Below are 13,070 nucleotides of genomic sequence, written 5' to 3' on the forward strand. Positions count from 1 at the left end.
CACTTAAGGCTACTCATTTATTTTCACAGACCACATTTAAAATAGCTACAAGATTCATTTCATTCCATTTGCTGGACTTACACATCCCAAAAGCAAGAAAAACTGTCCTTTCAGAAATATAATAAATGTTCCTTATAAACAAGACTAGAAAGGGTGGGTAGTGAGTGGGATGGGGGTGGGGAAACAAGCCTTTTAGTTACAATATTTTGGGAAATGAATCGACACAATAAAGCAAATTTTAAGTCAAGGTCCTTCACTATACTACATAAGCAGTTTAGAATCTTAAGCAGATGTAAAAGGAATAAAGCAAATGGGGAGAAAAAAAGGCCAATAAAGATTCTGGCTACAATACAAGAGACATATCATTACCATATGATCTAATGTGGGTGTCAGCCGGGTAGTGTTCATTGAGGGAAACCTTATTTTTTATCTGGACTATGGAGTAGAAGCAGGAGATTTTCAACCTAGTGACAGGCACAGAGCAGCACCTACCCCCTCCTCCTTTCCACACCTGCAAACTCTTTTGCTTGGGCTGAATATTTAGTGTAATTACATCTCAGCTTTGAGGGCTCCTGTGGCAAATCCCCGGATTAAAAGGTATGGTTTTCAATAATTGTCCTGAACTCTGCTACAAACTAATAAAACTTTGATCAAGTTGAGAGATTATTTGGTGAGAAAAAGAAAAGAAAAAATAACTGTGGTAAACTTTTAAAAATCTTTATGCAGCATTTTAAAAAAGTATTGTTGAAAATGGAAGTTAAATATTTGGTTAAATTGATTGAATGCATTGTTTTAGTTCTTTCTCTCTGTTCTTACAGGAAAAAAAAGATGCTTTTTAACATCTATGACTTAACAACATGACTATCTATGTTTATATATTTGTATTTGTACTGATGAAATGTTTAGCTCTTTACAATGTATTTGTAGAAAAGTATTCTAGACTAGCATATTATTCGTCGTTTCATTATATTGCATTACATAGTTAAGAATGTACTTCCTTTCTGAATTCTTGTCTATTTTAAGAACTTTTAAAACCTAAGAGAAGTTAACCCTGGTCATTAGTTGTAGAAGTCTAGTGTACATTTTTGCAACCTAGAAAAGATAAAAATTATCACCAGAGAGGTGAAAATAAACATTGAAAACATTTATGCTGATTATTAAAGACCTAACTAAAATATCAGACTTAGCTACATAATTCCTTAAATGTAAAGAAGCGACTTTGTCAGTATTTTCAATACAAATGAAAATTTTATATGATACATTTCCTATGAGATGAGGGTGTAGGTTATTTTTCTTTCTAATTGCAAAACAGGGCAACATGACGCCCACTTGTTCAGTGGGTTCCTGGTGATGTAAATACCTGTGGTTTTTCCTTCCAATGGCTATTTTGACCAGAAAAAGAACCAAATGCCTCCTCTAGTAGCTTTTGTTTATGGATAAATACAGTTGTATTGTTTACCTTAAAATTATTTCTTCTATTATTGAGGTTTTTTAAATTCACCTAGGGCTGGGGTGTTTTAATTTTGCTCTGCATATATAGCTTAATTTGTCTCTTGAGGGTTAAATTTTGGCTTTGAAAGCCACTCCAAAGTCAGAAATGACATCACACAAATGTTGATCTGAATTAAAAAATTAATTTACTCAGCTGAAGTAGTTTAAGGAACCAGAGATTGTTATTTTTGCTAAAATACTTGTAAACTGTGGCAAGATGCTTTGGTGAAGTAGTGACATTATTCTTAGCAATTAGCATTTAGGAAAGAGTCTTACATTTAAGAGTACTTAAAACAGTTTAATTAAATTAAAAAATAAACCATGATCTCAGTAATAGGCTGCCTGGTCTCTACATGGGCAGCTGTTGCTTTTTGTTTATTTTTCTGATTTCTTCAGGAAGGAAGGAGATGATTAAAGAAATCATTAGTATCAACTGCCCACATTAATTGTTTTAAGATGCTGAGTCTTCAAGTATTATGGCACCAATTTAAAAGAAGTTTGTGGAGGAATTTGTATGAAGTTCCTGTACATGTTAGTATATATTCCCCAAGACCATTGGGGTTAAAATGCATGCGCGCGCGCGCGCACGCACACACACACACACACACACACACACACACTCTGAAGAAATGGCACCTATAAGCTGCCTGTTTGCATTTAGCTTCAACCAAAAAGAATTTTATATAGAGTAAATATACCATTTTAACAAGAGTAAATAAGTATAAATGATAATTTTTCCTTGAACTTATAGCTCAACATTTCCTTTTGTGGGTTTGTGAAACAACCAGGCACTTTGTGTTCTGGAGAAAAGATCAAAAAGTGACATCTGCATTAATTCTAGTTGCTATTTATTAAATCTGCAATTACTTTGCTACATTTTTCTTCTAAAATTGTGAGACATTAAATATGCAAGGCTAGCAGACTTGCGGTAAACCATAAACTTTGCATTTTAATGTGAAACAGACAGAAAACCCTTCCCTTAGATCCAATCCAGGGGAACTCTGCCAAAACAATAGGGTCTCCGTTAAGAGGCCATGCAGCGAATGAGTGGGAAAGGGCTCCTGGGGAAAGCCTGATCCTGGACTTAAAGGGGCAGAGTGAATAACAATCTTAGTAGTATTTTTAAAGTAAAATCTGCAAGCCCATATTTTATATGTGCCACATTACATGTATTTCAGGAATAAATACAAACTAAGAAACAAAAGAATAATAATTGAAAAAATATTTATTTCCTCTCTAGTGGATCTAGGCAAAAATTTCCTGAAGATACATTAGGGTTAGGGAATACAAAGATTTGTTTGTTTGTTTGTTTGTTTGTGCTACAATTGGATAATGACTCCAACCAATTATTTAATTCTATATATAAATGTGCAGCTTTAATTTGGATTCTTATACATGTGAAATTCAAAATAGAGTTGAGGGGACTAAAGATAATATGTGCAATATGTTTCCAGAATACTCAGAACAGTTTCAATGCGGTTTTTAATGTATCAATTCAGAAGTAGACTCCTTGCTCTTTACATGATCAACTATTGTTTTGTTATTCTGATTTAGTAAGGTTTAGTTAATTTTATTTAGTTTACTTCAACCAAGTAAACGCCAATTTAGTAACATAGTTGTTTATAAGTGCTTAATGAATGAATTCATAAATATTGTATGGATTTGTCAAAAGTGTACTTTTTGTTTGTTTACAGATAGCCCTACAGGTAAAATGAAATCCTGTGTATTATATAAAAATCAGTTAGGGTTTTCAATAGGTGTTTATTGATTCATTTGAAATGATCAGTGTGAGAAACTATCCAATAGAAATTCTTAAAGTCAGTATTGCTTATACCAAGTTGAGGTATTCAATTCAATGTTTTTCTTATGCTAGAAATTTGATATTGAAAAAATATAATTTGTGTTTAAGAAATCAGACTGCTTGCTTAGCACACATTGAATAACTTATGTTAATAAACTGATGGTCAATTGAGTCATTTATGCGCAAAATATTGTGCAAGGCTGGGTAGAAAACAAAGAATAATAAGGCACGCCCTGAAGGAGTGCATCTTCTAGAGGGGGGTTCCCGACTAGACCAAGCACGCAAAACAAATTACAATAAAATGTGGTAAGTTCTTTAAAAGAAGTAACAGCAACAAGCTTTGGGAGCACAGAAGAGGGAGAAAGCAGCATCCTGACTGGATGAGCCAGGGAAACCACAGGGGAAGCCCGTTATCTCATTTAATCTTTACAACACTCTTACAAGGTAGGTACTTTAAGTAGCGATTAGCTTTGAAGGTCAGGGTTGAGGTGGGGACTAGGAGTGAAGAGCAAATGGAGAGAAGTATGGCTAGAATATCAGCTGGTACCAAATTATGCATGGCCTTACATGCACCACAGGGCACATAGACCTTATTGGCAAGCCATGGAAGTTACCAAAGGGTTTCCAGTAGGAGAGGAATATAATTAAGTTGAATTTTTAGAAGATGACTGGAGCAGCAGAGGGCAATATGACCTGGTGTAGAGGGAATATTCAAGGCAGATTACCATTTGGTAGCTTTTACCGTAATTTCAGGGGATGAGAAGGGCCTGGACCAAGATAATACAGTAGGATGCAGAGATGAGATTGGCTTCCAGAGATATTTCTGAAACAGAAATCAAAGATCTCTGAAGTGTATAGATAAAACTTATTGGACTGTGGCATGGCTTGTGTTGAGTGAGCACTGAGAATTTCAACATGATTTATCCATAACAATTTTGTCAATGATGTGAATATGTTTTCTTAATTCAGACCCAACATTCACAAGAAGATTTAAATAATATTCAAATTTCACTTCATAAGCAAATGGCCATGAAAATTAGTCTATAACGTACCTTATCACCTTTTAAATACATTTCTAATGTTCTGCTTCCTAACAATAAATTATATGTATATAATTTAAGTTATATACATATAAGTTTTCTCTATGCTCATCTGCTCTGCTATGAGGTGTTACAAACTAGGCAACATCACCCTTCTAAACCTTTTGTTTGTTTCCTAGGTTCCTTGGTTGTGAACATACATGAAATAAATCATGAAGACAACTCTCATCTTCCTCCTGCTTGCTCAAGTTTCCTGGGCTGGACCATTTCAACAGAGAAGCATATTTGACTTTTCTGAGCTCTTGTCAGCAGATGAGGCTTCTGGTGCAGGCTTTGATGATCCCCCTACTGATGGCACTGGGCTAGAGCCCATGGGACCGGTGTGTCCCTTCCGCTGCCAGTGCCACCTTCGAGTTGTCCAATGTTCTGATTTGGGTGAGTGGAGTGCAGGCTCTTTTTACCTACCTTCTTTGTTGTATCCTGGGAATGGCTTCCCTGGGAGGTTAGCACTTGCAGTTTTAATCTTTGCATTTCCAAATGTGAGAGACAGTGCCATCTAATGAGAAGTAAAGGAAGCAAAGTAGGATAGAAAGAAATAGCTTAAAGGTTAAGAGACTTTTTTTATATTTCCTTTTCTGTAAGTCACAGTTCCATCACTTTGCAATCTTGGACAAATCACTTTAACACAACTTTTTTTTCAGACTCATGGTCCCCCTTCTATACAGCAAAATTTTAAACAAAACAACATCTTACATTCTGTGATTCCAGAGTGATACTTTATTTTAATTTGATGATTTTTTAAATGAGACCTTAGATAGTAAGAAAACTTGGGCAATCTCTCTATTCTTGGCTTAGTTCAGACAACAGAGTTCAAAGATTACTAAACTGTAAAGAATGCAGAGTTATCAGAAGCAAAACAACTTTGAAATTAAAAAAAAATTTAAATACCAAAATACTCCCTTAATCTCTGGGTCTTATCTTTGCCTTCATTGTTGATATTTTCTATTCTAGCTGTTTATATTCTTTAGAAAGTTTCACACTAACTATTTATAAGGCATGGTGTAAATATTCAATATAATCACAGAGCACATATATTGAGCCCAACATTGTAAAAACAGTTTGATTTATCATCTTTCAAGAAGAACTTGGCCTGGGAATTTCAAGAGCAACACACTCTGAAGATAAATCTCTAGAAGTTTAGAAGTCCCAGAACATGGGCCAAAAGGGAATGAATTTAGTTTACATGGCAGCTGATTCATCGTCTTTTTTTCTTTTGGTACATTTTGTTATTGGAAAGGAAAAAGAAAAATGTCCCCAGTGAATGATTCTACCATGGTGTATTTCCTTGTGGAAGAAACCCATAGCATAGTGGGACATTTTTCAGAAACCCCATTTTTCAGAAAGCATTCAAAACATGCTTTCTAGCAGGATTTTGCTGGGAAAAAAATGCCACTAACTTCTACAGTTGAAATAAATTAAATACAGAGACCTAGGAAAACATAAAACATGTTAAATAATAACTGAAAACCAAACTATCTTCTTCAATATTGACATGCATTACATAGCTTTTTGAAACCCAAATAAATGTATAGAAAGCATGTAGAAAGGTTGTAAAAAGACTATAAGACAATTCCACTAGATTCATTCATTCATTCTTCAAATATATTGAGAGCCCTCAATGGGTCAGATCTTTTCTAGGCCCTAGAGAGAAAGAAAGACGTATGGTTCCTATTCGTGTGAGTCTGGTACTCTACTGGTGGTGCGTTTGTTTGTTTGTTTTTTGACTTGTGTAATCGTTACCAAGGAGATTAGATTACTATCAATTCAAAAGAAACTTCTATAAGCATCTAGAAATTATGTGCATTATGGGTTTAGGCAGAAAAAAACAATAAGGTTGGAACTATCTGAACAAAAGAATCATCACTTGATGGATATATTGATGGTAGATTTTTTCTGACGTCACTAATGTGGCTGAGTTCCCAAGAAAAGTGATGCAAGTTAAATTTCCCTTTGCCTCTGAACAAGGTTAAAAGACTTCATGATTACTCCCACCACATATTATCAACAAAAAAAGCTAATGTTTTTGAAGAATGAAGATTTGTCCAGTCACTTCACTTAATTTTATTTTTCCATAAATAGTTTTACTATTTGCATGATAAATGGTCCATAAAGCTTGGTTCTGATAAAATCGTTAGAAGAATTGTCCAGTTGTCTATCATGAAAAAGGCCCACGCCTACTGCGCAAAACTGTACAGAAAAGTGTAGTTTTCAAAAGAAACATCAAGGTTTGTTGACTTGGGTGTCTCACGACAGTTTTATTGATGTTGTCGTTTTGTTTATTTTCTTATTTTTAGATGAAAATGCTTTCTATGTTATCTTTGGTCCACAGGCTGGCACTCAGTCCACTGAGCCACACCATCCAGGGCAATGTTGTCTTATTTCTAAGAACCCAGAATCTGCATCATTCCTTTAGCTTTTTTTTTTTTTTTTTTTTTTTTTTTTTTTTTTTTTTTTTGAGAGGAAAGGGAGGGAGAAAGAGAGAGAGACAGAGAAACATCAATGTGCGGTTGCCGGGGTCCGTGGTCCGCAACCCATGCATGTGCCCTGACTGGGAATCGAACCTGCAATGCTTTGGTTCTCAGCCCGAGCTCAATCCACTGAGCCACGCCAGCCAGGCTTATTCCTTTAGCTTTTAAAAGGGATTTTATTTATTTAGTTTTAGAGAGGGGGTAAGGGAGGGAGAGAGATACATTGATCAGTTGCCTCTTATACACTGGGGACCTGGACCGCGAGCCAGGCACATACCCTGAATGGGAATATAACCAGCTACCCTTCAGTTCTCAGGTCGGCACTCAATCCACTGAGCCACACCAGCCAGGGCTCATTCCTATACTATACATAGTTTTACTGACTCACAAAAAAGAATTAGCTAAAATTGTAATAATGATCTGTCCTGGGGAACCATATTTAACCAAGAGAATTGAGTTCTAATGAGCAATGGGCTCATCCAAGTTAATTTTAGTCTTTATTACTTTACGGATGCATATCTAAATATTTAAATATATTATTGGAAGTGTTGGTCAGATATTCCTAAGACAGAAAATACATTTCCTTTAAAAAATTGTTTTTATTTTTCAATTACAATTGACATGCAATATTACATTAGTTTCATGTATACAGCATAGTGGTAAAACATTTATTGTACACAACTTATAAAGTGAAAAAAATACATTTCTTAAAAGGAAGAGCAATCCACATCTACTTGCCTTTACAAAAACACTCAATTCACATTTTCAACTACTATCTAACTCTTGATCATTTTATGATTTTGGACAGCTGTTCAGAGCCTTGATATATTTATCTTCAGAAAAAAATCACAATCAGTCTTAGAAAGCTCATTATATGTCTGAGGTGCCTGACTCAGAGTAGAGGCTCAAAATGTTTTTTCTCTGTGATGAAAAAACATCTACTTTATATGGAGTAAAAATAGAAAGCAAGGAAGAAGAAGTGGGCAAATTCATTCATACTAAAGGCAATTCGGTTTTAAGTTCTCTAGTGATCTGAACATGGAGTTTGTATTATAATAAAGAAAAAACTGCTGAGCACATTAGGATAAGACTTGTAAATGCTTATCTGTATCAAAGGCTAATGTTTTCTTCAGGGTTATTCTTGGCAGGGCTTTTAATTAGCAGACAGAAGCTACAGTGTTAAAGGACAAAGTCCTTTGTCAATTTGTCTAAACAATGTTTAATATAAAAAAAATTATTAAAATGTTTGACTATATTTGCCACTGAGTTATTTCTGACAAAGTTAAACATCAGCTTTTTAAAACTGTTCTTTTAAAGCTAAGAAGTAAAAACTGTGACAGTAGAACTGGATAATTACTCCACAGGAAAATTTGAGACCTTCAGGAAGATACACTTACTGTTCGGGTTTCTAGTTATAATTTATAAGAATTGCAATATATTATGTTTACCTAGAGCATGGCATATTGAGAAAGTAAACATATATCTTAACCTGTTGGAGGAAGTAATGAATTCTCCATAGACATTGGTCAGATTGGTTTGGCTAAAAGTGTTGCAATTTAGCTTGTAATTTAAGCCAGATTTTTATGAGGTCTATAACTTCTTTCTTTACTATCCTATTAAAACATAAAACAATTCACTCCTAATTATAGAATTTATAAAAATAATAATTTAAAAATAAATGTAGGAACAGAAAATTCAGAAATCTGTGGGTTACTTTGAAATAATAAACTTACAATGCAACTCATTCTTATCCAGTCTTTTGAAAATGCCCTAACATTGTTCCTGTGACTAGATGCTGTGTTTCATGTAACTAATATGTTGAAGAAAGACAGTCCCCCTTACTTGTGTGCTCTTTGAATTAGCCATTCATCTTTGGATCAGCTGTCCAATTGGCATTATGTGGTTATGATTTTCATTGTATGAATAAAGGGCAGATCAGCGTTGACAGGTGAAATAAATCTAAGCATTATACTTTTTACTATTCATCCAATTTAAAGGAATAGTTATTGATACATTTCTTATAAACAAGATTCAAAAGAACTGAAATATCTTTTTAAATTATTTAGTAATGTAAAGAACTTGGGTTATGCAGTTCAACAACTATGAACTCAAGTCCTGCTTTACCGTTTACTGCCTTTGGCTTTGAAACTTTCAAAATCAGTTTTCTCATTTGATAATGGGGCTATATCTTCATTAGATAAGAATAAAAATGTTTTAGAATGTTTACCATAAAAACTGTTACATTCAGTTTACCATTTCAGGTAATGTTGGCTAATAATATGAGGTTATTTCTGATAGGTTTGTTTATTTTTCTTTGAAATTGAGAATCTTTAATAAGTGTATATCTTCTCAAGTTGTATATAAAATAGCATTTTCTTTTCCCTTTGCCCTACAGAAGGCCACATCATCTCCAATGTAAGTAGGTGAGTTAGAAAATTGTGCAATTACTCAACAAATCAGTGTCCTCCAAACACTATTCCTTTGAACAAAATGGACTTGGTTGAGTGAAGAACAATGAAGCACTAAGCTATTTATAATCATAAAGGATTCACAGCCACATACTTAGCCCTGTAGAAATGATGTCAGAAGATGGAAGGTTTTATTTTGCCATGTAAAATCATAATAAATAAATACTGTTCTTATAATGTACCTCATACTGCAAAGGATATTTTAATAAAACTCAGGGGAAAATGTATAACCTTTTAAATTGCAAAAAGTTACTTTTCTTCTCTTTAATCATTTTCTCACCTGTTGAAAATTTTGTTAGTGGTCACAGCTTGGGACATATTATAGTACAGCTTATCTCTTGTCTGGGAAAACTAGTGTACCAGAGGCAAACCTTGCATATGAGGTAAATTAACTGTCAGACTTCCATGACATCAACCCAGTAAAATAATTAGGGCTCTTTTGTAAAGGAGTAGAGAGAATGCTGGAAGCTCAGTTGCTTTCATGCTGATCTCTAGCCCTATAGCAGCAAGGATGTGAGGTGACTCCCCTTAGGAGTTCAGATGCATCAAAAGGGCCCACTCCAAGATGTGGTATAGGAAAGATAGTGTGCACAGAGCATGCCCAGTGGGTTCCTGAAGTTAGTGTTGAATAGAGGCAAAGTATAACAGATCTTCAGATGAAGCAAAGGGAATGCCCAGGAGTAACCCAGGTAACCCAGGCTCCTGACTCACAGGGTTAGAGATGGAAAGGAGGAAGAAGAGAGGAGTTAGAACCAGAAGAAGCTTCCATCTCCTTGACCTGACTGAGAACTGACACATCCTTAGTTTCTCAGTCCCAGGAGGGGAGAGAGGCAGCTGTGTGGGGTCAAGCTGTGTTAGACTGCAGCTGTGGTGCATTCTCCTCTGTACGACCATTACTGGCTCCAGAGGACAGGATGGGAATGGGTTAGCCAGAACTTCAGTTCCCTGGGTAAAAGAGGAAATGCAGAGACCTTTTAATTTTAACTTTTTTTCTTCAAAAAAGTAGCAAGATTATATGTTTCCTTGAAAATAAGGATAAGGAAGAATTAAACCAGTTTGCACTTCAGTCTTAATAAAAGGAAGAAGCCTTGTAGCAGTTACACTGTAATATTCAAGATAAAGTTAACCCTTAACTTCGTCTGTGGATTGTTTTGAGGCAACTTCTGAGCTTGTCAACTTCTGTGTCTTCATTGTGATACACATTTGTTTTGATTGTTCTTTAGCAATCAATGATATGTAATAATTATTATTCACTGTCTTTTTATTTCCTGTTTAAACATCTCTTTTCTCTACCAGAAGGGAAGCATGGCAATAATTTAACTTTGTAGACCCTCTACTCAACTAACTGCCTTATGTTTGGTAGGCTGTCATACGTGATAAACACTTGGCAAATGAATAAATGAACAGATGTAGGCTTAGCCTATGGATGAGTACATAATTCTACACTACTCTTGATTCTGTGAAGCTGGAAATAGGAGGGATCAGGTCTGACTAGGCAATAGTCGTCATAGAGCTGTGGTTCACCCTTTCTTATTTTCTTTGAGAATGACCTTACAAGGAAGCTTATATCTTCCTTGAGTTCATTTGGAAAAACAATTCAATTGAAGGGGGAATCTTCTATATCTCAAATGTGGTCTGACTACCATTACAACCCAATTGCCATTTTTAAGAGGGAAAGAGGGAAACATGCATGCTTTGGGCAGGAAGGTATTTTGATGGGGCTGGATGTCTACATATTGTTCTGGTTATATGCCAAAAACTGAAATGTATCACCATTATCCTAATTATTAAATTGAAAACAGAATTACAAAAATACTGTTGGAAATCAATAAGGGTAAATAGAGGAGTTTGGATCCCTGCCACAAGTCAGAGGGAAAAAAGCGTGTTATGGGACAGCCTGGCCTTTGTTCAGTGTGGTGTTTAGCACCGTTGCTGACACTGCCTAACAGAGCAATGCTAGTCGTCACTGGGACTAGAGAAAAAAATAAAATTATTTTTACTAATAAGACTTTATTTCAGAACTGATTTCCCACGAACATCTTAAGTAGACTTTTATTTAATAAATAACCCTACTTTAAAGATGATAAAATTTCTTTTACAGAATTTGGGAGAGCAAATAAATAATTCAGAAAAACCTTAGAAATAACTGTATTTTAATGGAAAATGTAGGGTTATATTAAAGTATGCTCACTGAAAAATAGTTACATTTAGGTAACTACTCTGTTCCTTTTACTATTGCTGAATAAATATTTCCTCAAAACTTGGCAACTTAAAAATATAATTGTAATTATGATTCTAGGTACAGGAGTATTGAGCAGTGCTCAGAATGGCTGTTCTCACTTGAGGTCTCTCATGCATCTGTAGTCAGGCATTGGCTGTGGCCATCGCTGTGGGGTTGCTAGCCTAAGCTAGACCTCCAGGAAAAACAGCTCAATCTCATGACTGGCAGCTGGTGCTGCTGTTGCCTAAGAGCTCTGCTTTCCATCATCTGGAGTGCCTCAGGTGGCGTCTCCAGTGTGGTGATCTCAGCATAGACAGAATTCTTTCTTACATAGCCTCTGGCTGCCCCCAGAACAAGCATCCCAGAGGAATGGATATCAGCTGGACAGCTGTTTCTGAGCTAGCATCAAAAGTCATGCTGTGTTACTTCCACTACATCAGTTCATAGAATCATTAGGAGGCCAGGCCAGACTTGAAAGAGGCGAATTTGACTCCATTTCTTGATGCGGGTGGGGCAGGTTTGTATTGAGTAAGAGCATATTGGGTGGGAGATATGATTAATATCAGCTTTGAAAAATGCAGTTATCTACACAGTCACTTAAATTATATACCTTTCTTGACAAAAAATAAAGAATACCCTAATATAAATAAAGACTAATACTTTACAGATTTCCAAGAGAGTAGAGGATTTGCTACCATTAAAATAGGATTATATTGACCATGAACAGTTTTTAGGAGATTTCATTCCTAGTTGGGAGCATAGGCTTGTTAAACTGAGGATTACCATCCAAAAATGGAGCTTGGTAGATAAGCTCACCAAAGGCTCTAAACTTCATGAGAACAATGATCAATGCAGCAAGATGATGAACTGACTGACAACAAAAACCAACCCAGTATCAAGAGCTTTAGATAAAAAATCTGTGTGTGACATACCTTCCAAAGACATTTCAACTTCCAGATAATATGCATTATAATTGTATTGTGCAGAGAGAAAAAAAAAAACACGTTACAGAAATACAGACTTGTAATCAGCAGGGTATTGCCTCCTTATTGAAGATAATTACAGGCACCAATAATTTGGACCCTGCTATGCACTGTGGTAAGGAATTATTTTGTAGAACAGTTTATTGAGTTCTCAGAAAAATCCTGTGAAAGATGCAGGAAAATTAAGGAATAGAGAGTTTAAGCAACTTTTCCAGTGATCTTAAGGATCAAGAAATGGACCAAAGTTAAAATTCCAATAACAATCTTATAAAAAGGTGTGAGAATATTTTTAAATATACAAAATTTACAAAACAACAGACAGTTGTACACCCATCATGAAGCTTCACCAAGTATCAACTAACTCCAGTATTTTCTCTATAACCCCATGACTTCCCCCTCCATGTTACTTTGAAGCACATTTCAGACATCATATCATTTTATCCCACAAATATATCAGATAATTCTCAGAAAGATTAAAACTCGTATATAACACAATCACAATAACCAGATCATATAAAAAACTAAAAGCAATTTTTTA

General features: G+C 35.2%; 1 protein-coding gene across 2 annotated transcripts in view; it reads left to right on the plus strand.

The window, feature by feature from the left end:
- The first annotated feature begins 395 nt into the window (after positions 1-395).
- The window catches only part of DCN (decorin), a 42,090-nt gene continuing 29,415 nt past the window's right edge, over positions 396-13,070 (plus strand). Inside the window, exons 1-2 of one of the 2 annotated variants that reach the window (XM_028532444.2) lie at positions 396-597; positions 4,512-4,767. In XM_028532444.2, coding sequence (XP_028388245.1) covers positions 4,545-4,767 — 223 coding nt within the window. In that variant the 5' untranslated portion in view covers positions 396-597; positions 4,512-4,544. Of the gene's footprint in view, positions 598-3,552; positions 3,737-4,511; positions 4,768-13,070 lie in introns of those variants that run through there. The other variant, XM_028532445.2, reaches the window with a different exon arrangement.

The sequence above is a fragment of the Phyllostomus discolor genome, chromosome 2 (genome assembly GCF_004126475.2).
Source record: "Phyllostomus discolor isolate MPI-MPIP mPhyDis1 chromosome 2, mPhyDis1.pri.v3, whole genome shotgun sequence".
NCBI classification, from domain to species: Eukaryota; Metazoa; Chordata; class Mammalia; order Chiroptera; family Phyllostomidae; genus Phyllostomus; species Phyllostomus discolor.